General features: G+C 42.2%; 1 protein-coding gene across 2 annotated transcripts in view; it reads left to right on the top strand.

Annotated features, from left to right (window-relative positions):
* roraa (RAR-related orphan receptor A, paralog a) overlaps positions 1-19,592 on the top strand; it is a 180,201-nt gene that overhangs the window by 110,466 nt on the left and 50,143 nt on the right. The window contains exon 2 of one of the 2 annotated variants that reach the window (XM_046037028.1): positions 10,410-10,439. The exons of the other annotated variant lie outside the window; for it this stretch is intronic. Within the exon in view, the coding sequence (XP_045892984.1) occupies positions 10,410-10,439 (30 nt within the window). The remainder of the gene's footprint in view (positions 1-10,409; positions 10,440-19,592) is intronic. 2 annotated transcript variants of the gene reach the window in all.

The raw sequence follows: 19,592 nt of genomic DNA, 5'->3' as shown, positions 1-19,592 counted from the left end.
ACATAGAGAATGCAGCAGGGAGGGAGAAGGCAACAAACTGAAGCACATTCCACCTGCACCACAAGAGGCGATGTGTGAAATATGTATTCAGTCTTTCATCAACCTCTTTATCTGCTACACATGGGTTATCCTCATGTGTAAAGTCCTCTGTTGTGTTAGCTTTGAAAAAGGAGGTGGAAACTGTGATCTGTGTTCTATTAATCATAGTCCAGCTCCGTGGCTGTCCCGTTATCACACATGTGTGTAATTACAGGGTATTTGTGCTTTAAGCATGGCTCTGTTGCCTGGAAATGGAAGAGTAGCTCCACTGATGAACTCCCTACTAATAGGACTACCTTTGATCTGCATGGAGCATGGAGGGCTTACAGAACTCGCAGGTTTTAATTATGAAATACATGAAAAATAGATGCTGCACTAAGTGCCGACCATGACTGCAGTGAATCACAGGAGCAGCGCGCTCGCTAGTTTGCCTTTGCTTTTCCTTCCTTTATGTCTTCCAGTGCTCAGAAATACCTCAATCCCCTTCTCTCTGACTTAGTTCGTTACTGCGAAGAAGCAAAAAGACAAGTCCGTGATATTTATTAGTGAATTGACAGACATGTAATTCATCTCAGAGGAAGTTTTCATTACATGGCAGGCTTCAGGGGGGCAGTTTGGCTTATTGGCAAGTGCTAACACCAGACCTAATGGGGCTGCAGTTCCCTCCCTTTTGAGCAATTAAAGCCAAGTCCTTATCAGCAGAGCCACGAGTCCACTGTTGTGGGACCTTGACTTCCAGCACACTCACACAGAGTGATCCTTCCCCATAGACCCTTGTTCATTAGACAAGCACCTGCTGTACTGTACTTTACTGGATGAGAATTGAGACTGAATGAGTGATGGTAATGAAAGGGTTCCAATATATTTCTGAGTCAGCCTTTATAAAGCTGATATTAGCTGACATTAGTTTGTCATCAAAGCTGTAGTCTTTTTCCCCTAGGTGATTACACAAGCAGGCTTGTGTGTACAGTCTATTGACAGACCTGGACAGCTCTGGCAACAGATTGTCACGAACTGTCAGAGCACACATAAAATCACCTATTCTAATCCTATCTTTTACAACTGCTGTTCTTGAGATGATATGAAATGCATACCAAGCTTGGACAGGGGAGTTGAATAAACAAATCTTGAGCAACACTTCATCTGTTAAAATTACCTTTTGCAAAAGCAGCCTACCACTGTGGTTTCCTGAAGTAGATAGCCTGTGAATCATCCTTTGCAACCAGGCACAGAAACAGAAGCCAGAGAAAAACAAGCAAAAACAAGCAATTTCAAGCAAACTGTAAATCTGAGATTCTCTTTATATAACTGCAGTGTGCGGCATATTGTGAATATTTAAGCTGTTCTGAATAGGTTAGCCCAAGGGGCACATTTCTATTGGCCAGCTGTAATACTCTTACAACCCATTATTGTAAAAACGTGCATAACTGGAGTGTCTGCCTCAGGAGCTGTAGGTAGTGTAATTGTATCCCCCCCTTTAGATTTTAAACTGTGTAGGGCTAAAGTAATATATTGTAATGTGAATAGAAATTCACAAGTGTCTCTGGGGAACGTTAATGTTGACTACTAGAGAGGAAGAGCAACCTATAGCCTCTACATTGTAATAATGGGAATTGTGTATACATTCTGTAAAAAAATATATATATAAATATATATATATATATAGAAAGGCATAGAAGATGTTTTTATGTAATTACACCACTTGAAATAAACAATCCCTTGACAATGTATCTATTTCAAATCGCTGTAGTTAAAGCCTTTATATATAAGTGGGTAAACACACACAGTGGTGGCCTATTCTGACTGCTGTTCGGTGTAGTTCAATAACAGTAAAGTGAGCCAGGGTGGTCTGCTGAATGTGGTTTGTCTTTATTTATGGTGCGGGCTGAAAGGCTATTGGGTTTCATGTGTGGTTGAGGCTGGATCACTGGGAGATTACTGCTGGGCTGGGAACCGCCAGCGCAGAGAGTACACAGAGGCCTGCCTGTGCCCCTGGCCTCACTTTGACCAGCGCCCAGGGGCCTTCCTGCATCCGTCAGGGCCCTTGGGACCAGCTCGCGCTCAGAGGAGAATTACAGTATAGTACATCTAGAGCCAGGATCAGAGCGAACAACATCAGAGCAGCAGAAAGAAACATTTTGGCTTTTTTACCTGCAGTACTGTACTGAATCACACAACAAAACAACTAAATGGAATGCCTCAGTGGTTTCTGGTTCAGCGGTTCCTTGTTTAGTTTGTAGATGTTTCCTGATTTTTTTTTTCTTTCTTCACCATAGCTGACCTTCACTGGTCCTCTGAGCATGTTGCACATAAACACTGAGAACAGAGAGAGTGCAATGATAAATATTAGTATGACAGTGACATGAACCATACTCAGAATAGTTACTAACAGTAGGGCTCTTCGTGCCATGTTAGAGATGTACGAGTCATCGTTGAATTGTGTAATTTTTTAAAGCTCTCAGCTAAGTGAACCTGTGCGGCAGTGTCTAACCAATAACAATAGCACTTATCGCTGCGTTCCCTGCGGTACAATTAAAATTCCGTCAGAGTCTTCAATCTGCCTCCCAGCCATGCCTGCTGTTTCTCGGCCCTCCTGGGCCACGTCAATTCCTCTGCTGCAATGTATAATTCACGAGCCACCAAACAGCACTGAGGACTCACCTGGAGACTCGCAGGCCCAGCAATGCAGAACTGCACTGGGGGGGAGGGGGGGGGGGGACGTTGTACATGAAGCCTGGGAGAAATTTGTAGGGGGCGAGGTGCATGTGACATGATACCTCAAGTCAGCCAGGGCTTGTGTGATCTCAGGGTCACACTGATGACATTGCTTTTCTGTCGGGATCTTCCAACTTCTGGCCTTTCTCAGTAAGGCATGTATGCTTTCATTTTTTTCTGCCCTTTCTCCTTTCGTCTTCTGAAAGACAACTGTGGTGTCCTCTAAAACTAATTTGGATGTATATCTTCTATTTGCAGATAATTCCATAGCGATGCATTGGAGTAACCTGTGGAGTCTCGGAGTGGTTGCTTTTAGTTAAAACCAATTAGAAATGACCAGAAATAACAGCGCCTGGAGACAGAGAAGTCATTTTTCTTTTGAGCCTCCCTAGAGAGTTGGCCTCTCCATGGATTAAGTGTTTTAGTATATTAGGGGGCATCTGATTAGAATCATTGTGCTTTTTTAATCATTACATTTTTGCATGTATAGTTTATAGCAGTATAAAAGCTAATAAGGATAAGTGTGTCACTGCAAAAGGGAGGATTGTTTAAACGACTTTGTGTATGAAACTTGGCCTTCACAAAGACTGCCAAAGTTAGAACAGCACGGAGGTCCTTGAATCAGCTCATCCATGTTTTTTATGACTTTTGATGAGATGATGAGAATTAATGCAAGAGTAACCTTGCATCGTATCTTTGTACTTTATACTGACTGACCCACTACATTACTTTAATGGTTTTAAAAATAAATAAATGTATGAATTGTCTAAGCAGAAGTCACCTATTGAATATAAAGTCTGAATTCATACTACATTGGATTTCTAAAATATACAGCAGATAAATAACAGCAATACATATTTCCTAAACAACTGAGACTGCTAAGAAGAGAAACACATTAATTCTTTCTAATTATTTTCTCTCAGGAATGTAGCAGCAATTTGTCAGCCGGGCAGGCGGCAGCAGTCAAAAGATAGACTGCTGAATGTGGTTACATCTATCATTCTAAGATGACCATGGCTTAGGCACCATCATTAACCAGCAACCTCAGGAGCAGCCTAAAATTAACAGTCCCATACAACTGCCATCATTAAGACAATAACCAAAACTTATCAGTATTGTATGATGTTTTTTGTGAGAGGCCTTATTAACTGTAGACAGTGTGTACTGCTAGCATTCCCAAGGCCTATGGTGTTGACCCGTAATTCCAGTAGGTGTCTAGCCCGTCCCTCACTGGGTCCTCGCTGGCTCTTCCTGCAGCTGGGTCTGTTGCGCCCACTGTGTCCTTGTGTGCAGCGGGCGTGCAGCAGTGGCATGTGGAGCAGGCGGCAGGAAGCGAGCTTCCCTGTCTCCCCAGACTGAACAGTGAATGAGGATAAGTGAGGAGCGCCAGTCAATGAATCAAGCAGCAGGAAGGGAGCAGCCAGGGGGGGAGTGTGACGTCCCCACGGGAGAGGCCTCGCATTAGGAACTTCCTCGTCTGTGTGTTTCTGGCACAGGTTAAATGGATCGCTCCCATTAGCGCGCTGAGAGGACAGCTCCATTATATGAAGGAGACTGTAACTTTGAATGTCACGGTGCAACAACCCCAGAGCACGCCTCGTCTCCCAGGGAGGCAGGGTGACAATAACCATCCATGATAATCATTCCCTGTCAGGCTTTAAGGAACCTGAAATTATGACGTACAGCCTGCCATGCGCCTCAGACTTCATTACAGCGCTGTCACTTTGAGTCGCCTGCGATGGCACGGTGCTCCACAGCCGGTTGCAGCACTGTGGCTGCCAAACCCCAGACTCACTCTCCTGCCGTCTAAGTGGCATGTTTACAGGATGTGTGCCCCCCTGCAGATAGATGTGGTAGAGGTTAACCTCCAGTCGCCTGCACAGTGCCTCTCTTCCTCTATAGCATAGGCAAAGTCTCATGAGAACATGTGCTGAATTGTTTACCAAGGGAAAATATGACTGATCAAAGGCCACACAGTGACAACTGTCCCTCCTTCCATTGTGACAAATGGTATTGTTGAAATTAGAATTCAGCAACAGGCATGGCTTTTAACTAAAATTTCTGTTTTTACTTATATAAATAATGAACACAAAAATAGATATTTATAAAAGGCGATCCTCAAGTTGTAAGTTGTTTATAGCAGCCTGCTTGTCAGCCAAGGAGAGCTTCACATCCACACTGACCTCTGAACCTGCCATGCAGTGGAGAAGACATGAGCTGGCAGGCACTGCCAATGTCAGTGCCCAAAGCTAACTCTTTCTTTCTCACTGCCTGACTCATTCATTGGCTTTTTGGCCCCTTCTCCTTGCCACCTCCAATCACAGGGCTCTGAATGACACATAGAGGAGGAAGTGGGTCCACCAACCACCCCTCCTGCTTCCTCTAACCTGCATAGCAACTGGCCAAATGAGCCTTTGCTCTGAAAGACAGAATTGGTTTTCTCTGTACCTCAGAACATATTAATAGGCAATATTTTTCATTTTATTAGGTTTTGGTGGGTTTTGGTGGGTGGGAGACAAACAGTAGTTGGTGGGGCCCCTTATCACACACACACACACACACGCTCTGGCAATGTTGGCTCTTTGTGTTTCTTGGTATATCTTATCCCTTTTTGTGAATGTGGTTTTATTGTCTTATTAAAGCAAGGGCTGGCAATACAGGAGAAACTAGCATGAGACAGCTAGATTTTTAAAGTTTCCAACTGAAAAAATCCAACCCCTCCCTTCACGAGTCACTGCCCTGAAACACATTTTCATGCACACAGAGCATACCCTGTTTAAAAGAAGTGGACATCACCGATTGATTTGTGGACTGTTTTGACGCCTCAAATTTAGCATTTTGGCTGTTGCCATCTTAATTTTTCGCAACCAGGCATGATGATATTTGGACAGTGGCGCTAGCTAGCTTGATTAGCAAGGTGCATCCATAATTCACCTTAACTGCGATTTTAACCAGGTTACTTTCAGCCTGCACCATGGCTAGCAAAAAACAGGCTTTAAACAAAGTGTATTTGCTGGAAAAAATTAACAGCCAACTCCTAATAAGCTTTTTCAGCAACACTGGTTAAATTCACACAGTGCAGTGGATACTAATCAGCTCATTCCTCATTGACAGGTCAGCTAGTCAGTCACAAGGTATTCCCGCCCTAAAGCATGCCCTGCTTTGTCGTCTAGTGTCCTCTAAATGGGACCATAATTTACTAAATGAACATCATGCTGAATTGAAGACTTGAAACTAATCATTCTCATTAAACTCATTAAGAATTGAGGTAATGAATCAAGTGGGATGTAGGGTCATTTTGCGATTATTTCTAATGGAATCTGACTTCTTTTTGAAACCAAAGAAGTTGCTTTCTGATGGCTGTTAGGAAGAATGCAGGGCACTTCCACATTGGCTTTACTTTTCAGACCAGGAGGTTTCCACTTGGCAATGAGTGCACACAGGTAGATAGGTAGGTAGGTAGGTAGACAGGCAGGTATGCCAGCCAATCATTTCATTCAGACTGAAAGAAATTAATGGCCGCGCTGATTACAGCTATGTGACAGCTGTCAGGTAGTAAAGAGAATTTCAATAAATATAGCAAAAAATGTTTCTGAAAAAATCCCATCCCTAGCTTAAAAACAAAACATTTTTAATGTACACTGCAGAGATTTTGCCTACTAGTGGTACTGTAAGGACTGATTTGTTAAGCTGTTCCTCTTAGCATGCACATGAGGCCACACTTGCACGCTACAAGCATGAGGGTGACGTAGTACACATTCCTGTTGACTGCAGAGAGTGGGTATTGCAGTTTCACAGCTGGTGCCAGTAACACACCATAACAGGTAGCAAGATGGACAAAAAATAAAGTAAGAAGGCCACTGCTGGATGCTTTAAACAATGCTGGTTTCACAACACATTTACAAAGTTTCATGAGGTATTAAATGCAGTTAACATGTTTTTTTCTGCCCTAAGGATATACACAATATGATGTAGTAAAAACTTTACACTGAAATTTCCAAGGGTACCTTTACAGTAATATCCCTTCTTAAATAGACTTGACTTTACAGAGCATTCAGGTTTAGCTTGTTTGCTACGGTGAGGCAATAAAAGTATACTTTTTGTTTAAAATGATCATTCATTCCTGCATCTGATGCAGAGATGAAAGTCTCAGGTTTAGAAACATGAGCCTCACAGTGCCTGATGAACTGTTACTTCATAACTTTGCTTGAAGGAGCCAATGACAGCAGAACATCTCATGAACATTATCAGTGTGGTCTGTGTGGCTAACCTTGGGCGAAAGCATACATATGCTGTACACACAGACTCGCATTTCTTTCACTTCCTCTGTCATAAACATTTTGCAAAGCAAATGGTTGTTTATAACTTTAAGATCTGTGGTCAGACAAAGGCACATTTGTTAACTCTTCAGTAGAAGACAAACACAGGAAACAGGTTGTAATTTCATTTAATTTGTAAAGTCAGTTTTTGCCATGTCTGTATGTTATGTATATTTTATATGAAGTAAACTTGAAACTAAATAATATTTCTTGTCTCATTGTCACCAGACTACCCGTAAATACCCGTTTGTTTTATGTGTCTGTAATGGTAGTGTAACGTCGAAAGTCCACCGTCTCCGGCTACGGCACGTTATGGCTGCGCCATGGTTTTCATCCGTCCATAGCCCAGCCACTGGAAGCATCTCACAAGCGTTTCAGCAGCGGAGCATGCAGCCTGCCCCTAATTTGTGATTTTTGTGCCTCTACTACCTTCTTCACAGCTCTCTGTGACCCTGTTTCGTTCCATCAACTTCAGACTGCATATCCACAAGGAGCTTTTCAGAATCAGAGCCTTTTATTATTAAAAGATTATTATTATTATTTTGCCTGCCTGATTTTGCTGACATGTTTAGATTTGTTGATTTGATAATCAGTGTTTTCTTTTTGTGCTTCTACTAGGCCACATAGTTAAATGATATCTTTTTGTGTCTATTTCAATTGTGTTTATTGTTGTTTTACGATCAGGAGTTTTAGTCTGAAAATTGACCGGATTCTCTATGCCGTTGTGTGTCTGACTTCCTGCCTGGTTGGATCTGCTCTGTGCTGCTTGACGTGGCTTGCGTCAAAAATAGACCTGCTACCTATTCTCTGTGGAGTGGAGTGGAGAGCCGCTTCTGGGACGCTCTTGGGACGCACTGCTGCCACGTCTGGAGGACTCACAAGCATTGACTAGAATGGCCGCGATTAGCTCCGGCAACAGCGGCGCCGCAGTAACGGCACACAGCCGGAGTCAGTGGACTTTAGGCGTGAGGTTTGACAAAAAGCCAGGAAAAGTATCTTATTTGCTATTTCCTTCTAATACAGTTTCTACTAAGCCCACCAGCTATGTTCCTTACAAGGTATAAGAAGTTGTCTCATCCATCAAATCAAAGAGCCAGTTAACAGCTTAATATAGACTTTTATATCTGCCTTGTGTTGCATCACCTTGACACCACTGGTCTTTAATGGATCATCAGCTCTTGCTGCCTTCGATGTCATTTGATTGAAGTGTAGAATTAAGACTGGATTGCTGTTTATTTTCTCCTTGCATAATGTCACATTTGGACAGAACAAAAGCTTTTGGCCCTGAGCGCGCCGGAACAATGCTAGAGCTCCATCACAGACGGCTGGCCCCTAGGTGACTGTTTTTCCTCTTTCTGCTCAGTGGAGTTGATTTCAGTTATGTGTGTCTGTGTGTATATCTATAGGAGGCTAAAGGGCTTATTTGTTTTCCCCCTCGTTGCTCTTTGACTCGTTTCCCCTCAAACGTGTCTGAAACATTGTTATCTCCGGCCAGACGCCTTTTTCACAGAGTTATTGAATCATGTCAGCTCGCCGTCCCTCGAGTTTCAAATGCAAGCTGTAGAAAAATTAGCCATTGCTTCCGCATGACAAGTGGGATCTATTAGTGTGCTATCGCCCTGCAAAGCATGAGCATCAAGCGGGCCGCTGGGGACCACGGCTGGCTGGCTCGTCCACATCAGGCTCCTGGGGCATTAGACCAATGTTGCAGACAGGAGAAACAGCCGGAGCCACAGCAAGAACCATAGTGGCTCATTCGATGAGTTGACACCCAAAGGGGCAAGGGTAACATGAGCAGTGGCAGGCCAGCTTCACCTCTTCTCAGCCAGGTCTGACTAACACTTCATACTGGGCACTTGTTTGATAAGCAATTTAACTCTCAGAGTGAGGTTTACAATGAACTGGTGAGTTTTAATTGTAGTCTGAAGATGAGAATAATTCCTCTTCTATGTCTCAGTGCTCATTTAATTACAGCACCGCTTGCTGATATGTTTGACCTTACTTTTATGTCCAGTATAATTCCAAATGTATGGAATGCCTGCGCAGGTTGTTTCACTTATTAAAATAATTAACATCCAAATTCAAAACTACCTGCTTAGCTAATCTCCAGGAATCCTTAGCGAACTCAGCCACAGGCCTTTCTGGAGACATAGCAGGCTGCATTTACACCATGTCATAGCACAGTAACATCTTCATGAGATTGTCAGTGCCATGGACAGTCACCCCCACTGTGTTGTGCTTTTTTTGTCGACTTTTTGTCAACAAAGGATTTAAAATCATGGACGGTAATAAGGTGTCGATACTTTTTCAATTAACTGGTTTTATGACCGTCTGTCTGGAGAAAATTAATCTGTTGTTTGTAATGGTACAACATAAAAGGATTTTCAAGTTAGTGAAGGTGTTCCACAATGGTCTGTTTTGAGTCCCCTTTCATTTTCACTCTATATGAACAATATGTATAATCTGTGCCACTCCACATTGTAATGCACATTTAGATTTTCATTTCACCCACTGATGGTATCCAAACAGTCAAAGGTTCTCAAATTGAAAATGCTCACTTTTACAAACATTTGCGAATCTGGCTGGGCATCACACCTGACTGACTACTTTGAAATTGAAAACTGGATTTTTGCATAGACAGGAGTCTGAAGTGATCATTGTAAAAAGGAATTCTATTGCATTGTAATTGTATTATCTTGTGCTTTTTATAAATAAATATATAAATTATTATATACAAATGAAATTATGTAAAAAACATTTAATTTATAATGTTGAAGACTTTCAAATTTATATAATTATTCCTTTATATTATGCCTAATTGGTGTTGTCTACACTAATTTGTGTTTAAATTACAATTTGTCGTAGGCTTTAATATACATTTTTTGTACACAGTCCCTCTTGAAAAAGAGGTCAAGATCTCATTGAGACTATCAGGTCAAAGTGCCTCCATCCTGCTCTGGGCCACAGGCTTAGTCATGTGTTCAGGCCCAATCAGTGTAGCTGCTTAAGACATTAGCATTCCAAATGTTGTTTGTTTTAGTATAATTTCTCATTCATTGCCCGCAGTGGAAAGAGTTTCAACCACCTTGTCCTGGTTGTTGATGTAGCATGGCTGCAGGTCAGACACCAGTCTACACACATAGTTGCCCTGGGCCTGCCACTTCAGTGACCTTGGACAGTGACAGTCTTTTGGACCACAGGGTCTGCCTCTTTATCGCCATCATCACTATCAGTTAGATATAAGCAGAGCGCCATGTAAATTATGATTTGTGCTGGGTATTTTACAGTAGTTGTTTTACATATTATTTTATTCATGTTTTGTTTATCTCTTTGCAGGTATCTCAGTAACAAAGAAGACACATACCTGTGAGTACAAAGGTTTTTTTTATTACTCTGGCTTTTGTTTGCACTACAATTTTAAAGCTGTAAAAATGTAATTTAATTCTAAGATAAATTCTACAAAGAGTTAATGTGAAAAAGAAAACAAATCATCCAACCTCAAATACAGTGCAGATGATAAAATCATCTTGTGGACTTCCCTTTCATCAGTGCCTATATACATATTGTGGCCTGACTGGTATTGTAATAAACCAGTACCTTCAATTAGACCTGTGTCATCCACTTTCACATTTTCGTATTTCTCCATCCTGGGGAGAATATGATGATAATCCCAGAGAGGAAATTAAAACGCTATGCAGTCTCATGACTGTTTGATAATCATGTAAAGTTGGAGCAGACAGTGTGCTGAAGCACTTCTTTGTTTTCTGCAAGGACTTGCAGCTGAACAACGCGGATGTGGTGTTGTGTGGTGGTTTTTAACCTCTGAGGCTGCATTAACTACCAAGAGTTTGTATTCTTCAAGTATAGATCATATCACTAAAATTGAAAGATACAGACACAGTATGTGAAACATGTCTCACATGTGGGATGCAAGACTTCTTTGTGCACTACAACAATAGTACATAGGCTTATCTAACCACCATTGCCTTTTCAATTTCAGTCTGCTCATGAAGAATTGATGAACAGTCAAACCTGTAGAAATCAATGATTTCCAAGTGATTTGTACTGTATTTTGACATGTGTGAAGTGCAATTGAAAAGGCATGTAAAAACGCTTTTGTGTTGTGTACTGCAGTGTGTGTGTGTGTGTGTGTGTGTGTGTGTGTGTGTACATCTATGCGTGTGAGTTCATACCCTACTGTGTGAATGGAAGAAACTAGCCCTGAAGGCTATCCTTTTGCTCTGATCACTCTGATGAAACTTGTGGAGAGGGACGGCCAGAGGGCTTTTCTGTAAGAGCGGTCGGAGTGTTTCAGATTGTGAGAGGCTGCTTCTCACCCTGTAAAACACCCCGGCTCTTTCTTACATCAGACAGCAGGGCAAAGGATATGATCTGCTATGCTTGAGAGCTCTACCTTACTCAAACAGCCCGTCAAAACAGCAGCATGATTGTGTGTTAAGATATTTGCTTGTCTGGAGGGGCTATGGTATTTTTTTTTAATTTGTGTGCGCCTGCATGTTCGTGTTTGTGTCAGGATATCTTCAAGGTATAACAGAAACGCTTTGACCTACCATCCACGCCCCATCTTAATTAGTGAGGCACTAAGCACCTCTACACCGGAAGGGAGCTCATATCAAAGAGCATGATTTAAGAGTCTTGGGTTCAAAGTCCTGGGCAGAGACTGGACTACGCTATCTCATTTCAGTGAGAAATATTCAAATCTTGTCCATCTGAGGAAATCAAAGTAAAGCTCCTTAACAAGTAGTTGATTGCTGTGCCTTACAGACAGGAAGCAACTGTAGAACCTTGTCAGAGCTGTGTGCACAAGAAGAGGTTCAAGGGCCAGTTAATGGTCATTGAGAATGTGGAGGGAAGGTCTTTTTCAGAGAAGCCTGGTGATTATATGGATGGTGGAGTAATAATGAGGGAGATTGCTCTGCCCTACATGGTTATAGTCAGGCTGTAGATCTATTTCTGTTCTCAGAGTGAAAACATTGGCTTCCCCACTGCGCCAGTCCACACTGCCGCTCGTAATGGGAGTTTGGCAGTCCTGCTTGTATGTGTTGTGTGTGTATGTGTGTGTGTTTAGGAGGTCTTCCCAGTCCAACCCAGACCACAGGGATGGGCCGTGTCTCTGACTAACTCCCCACTCTGCCTGAGTGATCAAACTGCTGGAAGCTTCCCGCCATGCCAGTCCCCTCATCAATATAAATTACAGGGGCAGCTGTTCACTGGCAGACTCTTCTCCTCTCCTCTCCTCTCCTCTCCTCTCTAATTTTCTTTTCTTTTCGTCCTTCTTCCATCCAAACAACTGGACTAATCATTGAGCTATCAGTATCGGTATTCTAGATGAAAACAAATACTTATTTCATTGTGCCAATGACTGTGATGTCCTCTCCCCATTCTGGCTGTTATAACAACTCTTTCTTCTCGTTCTCTGTCTCCCCCTTCTTTCTTCATTCCCCATAAGGGGCGGCCCCACGCACTTTTTTTTACCACAAGGCTGTATTTCTCAGCAAGAAGTCAACTGTGGTTTTCCTGTACATTTCCCTGACAGTTTTACGTGTACTCTGTTAAATGGACTTTCAGTAGCAGTTGATGTATCCCTGAAACTGCCTATTTCAAAAAGAGATAACAGTGAAAGATCATGGGCTTAAATTGTGCATTGTAGTTTTTACTTTGATGGTGGACACCAGATATACGCGTTCACCTTCTCCCACCTCTGCAAGGCTACGTTGCTGGGAGATGAGTTTCTGTTTAGGCCTGTTGAGAGAGATGGTGTGGAGCGGAGGATCAGATGCAGCAGCTGATTACACTGAGATTAGACGTCTCACCTCTAATCTACCATCAGCAGTCTGGGGCTCTGTCTCACAGCTCGAATAGCAGAAAGCCAACTAACGCACACACACACACACACACACACACAAAGGTCGCGTAGCCAGGATGCTCTTCCTCGAACCGAGCAGATCTCCTGATTACCTAGCAAATGCTCTTTCTCTCTTGCAGCTGTAGATGTACAATATACTGATTGTCTGACTGCGTGTTCAGACTAAGATACACAAAAGGGCCTGCAGATCTATATTAATTTGCTTTTTTGTTTTTTTTTACAAAACAGTTTGCTTTGTATAAGATTATACAAAACAAACAAGCTTAATAAGACACTATGCTAATATGTCAAAATAACAGAAACACCCTACAATATTATGGAAAAATCCAATTCAGCAACACCAGCTATGTGTTAACAAAAGCTGAAATAAATTTAAGCACCACAAAAGCACTATCCACTATTATTCAAGCACTGCACATGCATTGTCATTCTATTTGATTCCATTAAATTCCACAGGTGTTTGTTTTATCCTGCCAATTTTCTGCATTAATGTGTACTATAAGTAGTGTGTGTGAGTTTAGATTGGGAAAAGAGTGGCCAGAGGGAGGCAGTAGTACAAATGTATCTCTGGGAAAAGAGAAAAGGAGACAGATGAGGCTTCCTCTCTTCAGCCTCACAGATACGTTGTAGAGAGTCGCAGTTTTTTCATCCTATATTTATCTCCATTGTGGTGACAGACTCCTTACACTGATTGAGAAACATGGCCTTGCTCCTGCATCTTCATCTATTTGCTAGCAGCTTGTATTGAGTTTCTCTCGTCAGAGATCTGTGCTCACATAGTAATAGTGCAGCCAATCTGTTTTAAAGGCACCAGATGATTTTGATTCTTCTGCGCTGCCTTAGAACAACAGAGAGCAGAGTTACAGTGAAATGATATCAGTCAGTGAGACCCAGAGTTATAAAGCTAGAGCTTGTAGATTTCATGCCTTTGTGCATTTGAAATTTCTCTCGGAAAAGTAGTCTGCTGTATGTTTGGAAAAATTTGCTAACAGCATTATTAATCCCAATAATGCTCGCTGTGTTCTCATAGCACAATGACGGCTTTTACCGTAGTAAAGCATGCTGATTTTCTTCTAAATGGCATGGCAGATCCTGCTCCGATTTCTGAGTTGTAGAACACTACTGCACTGGCTCAGTGAGTTGAGGTATTTTCAGTTAATCAAACATGAGATGGATTGTCCTTAATAGTGCTGTACATTGCCAATTTAGGAGAATAATATGTCCCAGTTGCTGTCTAATTTTGCTTGGCAACAGGCGCACTCCTGTGGAATCACCCGGGGCAGTGTGAGTTGTCTCTGCATAGCTCAGTGTTCCATGCTCAGTGGTTGTTTGAAGGTATTTCATCACATTGTTGCCTTGATTCAGCTCTGTGGGGATTTGTTAGTTGCACTCATGTGGGAAGTGCATCCAGTACATTGTTAAGCTAGGGCTGATAATGAAGATCAGCCAGCCAGAGTCCCCTGAGCTACGCGGAGAGAGATAGTCTAGTGAGACGCACGACACAGACATAGTGGAGCAGGACGAACACAAACAGCAATACACACAGACGCAGAGGAATCACCAGCACAAAGCATACAACACTGAACTGTGTATTGAGTGAAAAACAATACAGTAGCACATACAGTACATTAGATTATTATCACATATGCTATACTCTGTTGTTCTTACTAAATAATATTCTAAGTTTGTAAAATTGGTTTAAATGTTGGTTGAGCAATGTTGCAATCATTTTAATGGTTTTGCCTTTTTGTAAGGATTGAAATTGACAATGCAGGGTCACACTAAGCACATCCGCTCTTTCTGTGGAAAGTTATTTGATTCTCAGCATGGCACTAGAACTCGTTGTTTCCTCCACTCCCAGAGCAACATTGAACGTTTAAATTGACACAATCTTTTTCTCTTTCTGTACTGTAGGTTATGTTTCATCTTACTCTATTTGTTTGTTCCACAAAAAAAGAGTATTTTCTTTTTGGACATTTTGGTTTAATCTATAATAGACGGCTATTTTTTTCTGAAATAGGTCAGTGTAATCACAACAGTGAGGGATGGACAGTCACTGTAAAAGGGAAATCAATAGAGCTATCTATTTGTCGTAAACCAGGCCAGCATGATTTTTCTCCATTTTTTCTCTGCTGCCATATTTTTTCCTCTCCAACACAATATGGCAGGTCCTCGTTTTTCAGTAAGAGCATTATGTCTGCCATTTTGTAAAATTGCAAATGGCCTTTGTACATGCACTTTCTTTGCATACTTTCTGTGGGTAAGGGCGCTTCTTTTTATCACCTCCTGGGGGTCCAGGATGTTTTATAAGGAAGAGAGTGGTGAGGGGAACTGTAGGGGTGCACGACAGCTTTTTTGTGGGGGTGCTCTGCTTTTGTTGGCACTTAATCTGGTTCTTCTCTTGGTGCTGGCTCTTTCAAAGAATTTGAGCCGGAGCGAAGAGAGGCCTCGTCAGCGTTTCCTCACCCTTTCCCTTTTGTGTCTCACTAAAAACTGAAAGGCCCTGTCTTGAAGTGTTGTCAGACCAGAAAACAAGAGTAAGTGACATGTGACAAGGACACAATGCTTGGATGGGCCAGCCAAAGCAAGTGGCCCCATCTGCTGCTGGCGATTTCTCTTCTGCCGGCTGTCTGCCACCTCAGGTGAGAGGGGCCAGGAGGCGAGGGCTGTGCTGAGAGGGTGGCGTCTGCCCGGCGAAGCAGTTGGCATGGTTGGGAGGGCACGACCGGCCTCGCGCTCGCTGCGGCACAGTCGGCCAGCCTTTGCACAAGTGCAGGTTATCCATCACTCATCAGGTTTCCGATGTCTCATCACTTTCCCATGGTGTATACACATTCAGCACAGGACAAGGGTGTCAGCATGTAATGAAAGGTTTGATTCATGGAGGGCGACAGAGGCGGAGGTCATGGAGCTCCTCCAGATATGATCCTGACTGATGCTGATGGGGAAGCTTTAAGATGGGGGACATAATTAAATGTCCTTGTGCCATCATCAAGTTCCTCAGTCACAGCTATACACATAGACTGTCCTCTCATGCTCAGAGCTTATCACTCTGACCAGCGTGTGTCTGATATTGATGGTATTCACTTCTCACTGAAGTGCACTTTGAGACAAATTATAATAAACTAAAGTGGAGCAAAAAGGAAAATATTCCATTATGGATTTTTTAGGATATGAAAATTCTGATGCAATATCATGCATGAATAAAGGTGGGTAAAATTAACATATATAATTGAATTCCTGAATTATTCAGAAGAATGTTGTTGAATAAACCATGCAATGAGTAAGATGTCCTCTATAATAAAATGATTTTGAAATATCTCATAAGCACCATTACAAGATCAATAATAATTGTCAAAGTGCATCAAAAAAATAAAATAAAAATGTTGGGACAAAGCACAGCAAACTGTTTGCATACCGAGCATCAAATGTCAATTTAAACTCAATCAGATCAATTTGACATGAGGATCATATGTTTCCGACAAATAATGTCAGAAACTAAAGTACAAAAAAAAGTTACATCTGCAGAGAAGAAAGCAGAAGTGCTCACAAAAGCTTTTCGGTGATATTATACATTGACATTTGTGCTGATCGCATTGTGCACATTTTGTTGAATCTGCTTTATTAGAGAGATGCTGTTTTTTCTCCGTTGCTATTAATTTGTGTTTCTGTGGGTGTGCAGTGCAAGAACAGGGAGATGTGGTTAACCCATTGTGAAGTTAGCCGTCATCATTAAGATTCTACAGATAACAGGCATGCGAATTTCTACTGCTCAGCATTATAGGATCCCAGACATCAAAGGCAGGTTTTCATTCTACTGTGTCTGCGGCAGGGTGAAAGAAAAAAAAATGGGAAAGGAGATACGGAGTCAGGAAAATAAGGCAGATTGGGGAAAAAAGAGGAAAGCATGTCTACATACCTGGGCAAGTCAGGTGACACAATGCTCTATAATGTGTTTGCTGCCAGATAGGATCCCTCCTGCATAGTTAGCTCCTTGCTAAATTGGCGTCCTCCCTGATTAAGTGGCACGGTCCCTAATAACACCGTGGCTGACTGCAGGTTGGTTCACTGTAAAGATCAAGTTCATTTCTCACCATGGTCATTAAAGTGCAGGTCTGCGTAATTCAAATCAGTTCACTTAAGGTTTTTTTTATGGCCTGTATTTTTTTGTCCTCTCTTACATTAACAACATTGTCAGCTCATACTTTCATGTAGCCTCCTTTTTATCTGTAATCAATGTAAAGGTACTGTCAATACTATTTTTTGTACAAATCTTGTAATGCTATTTCCAGTTCTATTTCCAGATATTACAATGAAGTTCCCCTTAATTCAGATTACTTTCTCTTTCAGCGTCTTGCCATTATGCTTTTGCCATTACATCAGAGTGAGCTGTTCCACAGTGAGAGTATTGAATGTACAAGAGAGAGAAATATTCTGTTCTCCAGTATTGTGCTGGATTACAGAATCAAGGTCGACTCACAAGACACAGAGCAGCATTATCCCTTAATCCTGTGTTTTGGTTTCAAATAGCCTTTTTACACCTAATCTTCACAAGTAAAATGACAAACATGAATACTGAGGTAGGTATTTAAATGTGCATTACCTGCAATGTTAAGGTCAAAAGCTTATGCTAACTTAAAGTGGCTCTATATTTCGTGAAAGAACAGACAATCACGTGTTTGCCACTTATTTTGTTGCAGCTGTATTACAGAAGACTAGGGAGTCTTGTGATGAAATTCCCTCAGGTGGTTTCAGATGGATAACTCTGGAACTTTTCATCCAAAGTTTGAATCATTTCTTATTTGTTTGTTTTTGTTGCTTTTACATACACAGACACACATATTTTCAATGAAGATACTCTGTCCCCCTTGCTTTAACCTATCACCAAGTTTCACCTGGCCTGCTGTACTTGGGCACTGGGAGGACAAGCTTCACTGAGTCAACAGATATAGTGAGTACACCAGTTACAGCACTGAGGCAGTGTCTCCCCTTGACCAGGCTGGTCTTAGTATGTCCGTCAGGCTCAGCTGTGGCAGAGCTGGAGGAAACTTAAAGGTGCTGTGAAAGACTAAAAGTGGGCCAGCCGCTGCTGCCTCCTGTTGACCTACCTTGTTCAGAAGGTCCAGGTACAGACTGATGACAGGACTCCTCCTCAGCGGACCACATTACTAATGTGTGAGGGTGCAAGAGGAGCACACCCAGTGATGAATCACTCCCCTGCACCCATGGCATCCTCATAAGTCAAGAGTAAAAGTGTTGAAAGTGCGCTCAGTAAAAGAGCTCCTTCGTCCCATCCACTATAAAGAAACTCCTTCCAGACCCGGTGGAAGAGGGGAAGGGGGAAAGCTAAGTGGTGCGCGTCGCGCATAGCCTGAAGATCTCCCTCAATCTTGAGGAAAACATTAGTCCCTACAGTGGGTCACTTGTATTTATAAAGCTCATAGAGCTTAGAAAAAGTTTCATTCTTGAACAGATCTGCTTTTTAATAAATGAGAGTAATCTACATTGCGTTGATCTGGAATCCCTCACCGGACCAACTGCATTACCTGAAGTCACAGATATATGTGTTAGTTTAAGCTAAAACAGTTTTCTTCTGAGGGTTTCTGCGCTGAGCAGTCACAGGAAAAGGCTCTGCCTCATTACTCACTTTGGTGTTTCAATAGAGAGAATAAAGGTGAAATTGTTCACCCTAAAAGCAGAGGAAATATTGAGTAATTTAGAGGTTTTAAAATAGTTTTTTTTTTATATTGAAAACAAATGTATTAATGCAAATCTTGTTCTTCAGTTTGTTTCTCTGTTGTCTTCTTTTCTTCTGGCCTTAAGCCAGAAGGTTAACTATTTTAGTTTACACCCCTACCTCCCCCCAGAGCTGATGTCAGGCTATATTGGTGATGTTGGGGGAGTGTGTAAGTTTGACGCTAGGTAATACATCACACACTCCGGGGGGTCTCCCTGGTATGCTCCTCAATAATGAAGTTCATTCGTTAACTTCTCCCTCAAAGGCCATGTTCCCCTGCTGCCCTTTTCAACAACCATTGCAACTCTTACCAGAGTCACCCTACCAACAGGAAAGAAACACATCATCATGCTTTTCCCCTTGACAGGCTCAGTGGTTGCCTTTGCAGGGCATGAAGAATAAGCAGGTCCATTACCAATCCCTCATGCCTGGTTATAGCCACAATTATCACAGTGAAAATGACCTGCTCTGTTTGGTTTGCCGTAGAGGGGCTGCGCCTTCCTAATCACCTCCTCCTTCCCTCCTGTCGTCCTCATGCCATGGAGATGGAGCTGGTTTGGGGGAGCCTTGCCAGTTCATTAGAATTCACAGGGTTCCACCTCCCTGCCTAGCCAGGCTAAGCCTCTCACACAGGCTGCCATGCCTGCGATAATCTCCCCTCCTCGTTCCCTTTCGCTCCTTCTCCCTCTATCCTCCTATCCCTTTCCCTTCTGTTCCCAGGGGCAGCTTCGCACAAAAGAGATGCAGTGCAATTCATTGTTAAATCTGATTTCTATTGATCTATTGAAAAATTGTTCCTTGTGATATATCCGTGAGCACTCCAGCAGTGCTGATGTTGTCTCCTTACCACTGCCTTTTCATTTGATAAACCAAATAAATAAACTGATTTATTCCA

This window comes from Micropterus dolomieu, linkage group LG22 (assembly GCF_021292245.1).
Source record: "Micropterus dolomieu isolate WLL.071019.BEF.003 ecotype Adirondacks linkage group LG22, ASM2129224v1, whole genome shotgun sequence".
Lineage (NCBI taxonomy): Eukaryota > Metazoa > Chordata > Actinopteri > Centrarchiformes > Centrarchidae > Micropterus > Micropterus dolomieu.
Note: the sequence above shows the minus strand (reverse complement) of the source record. Positions and strands in the feature narration are given on the sequence as shown.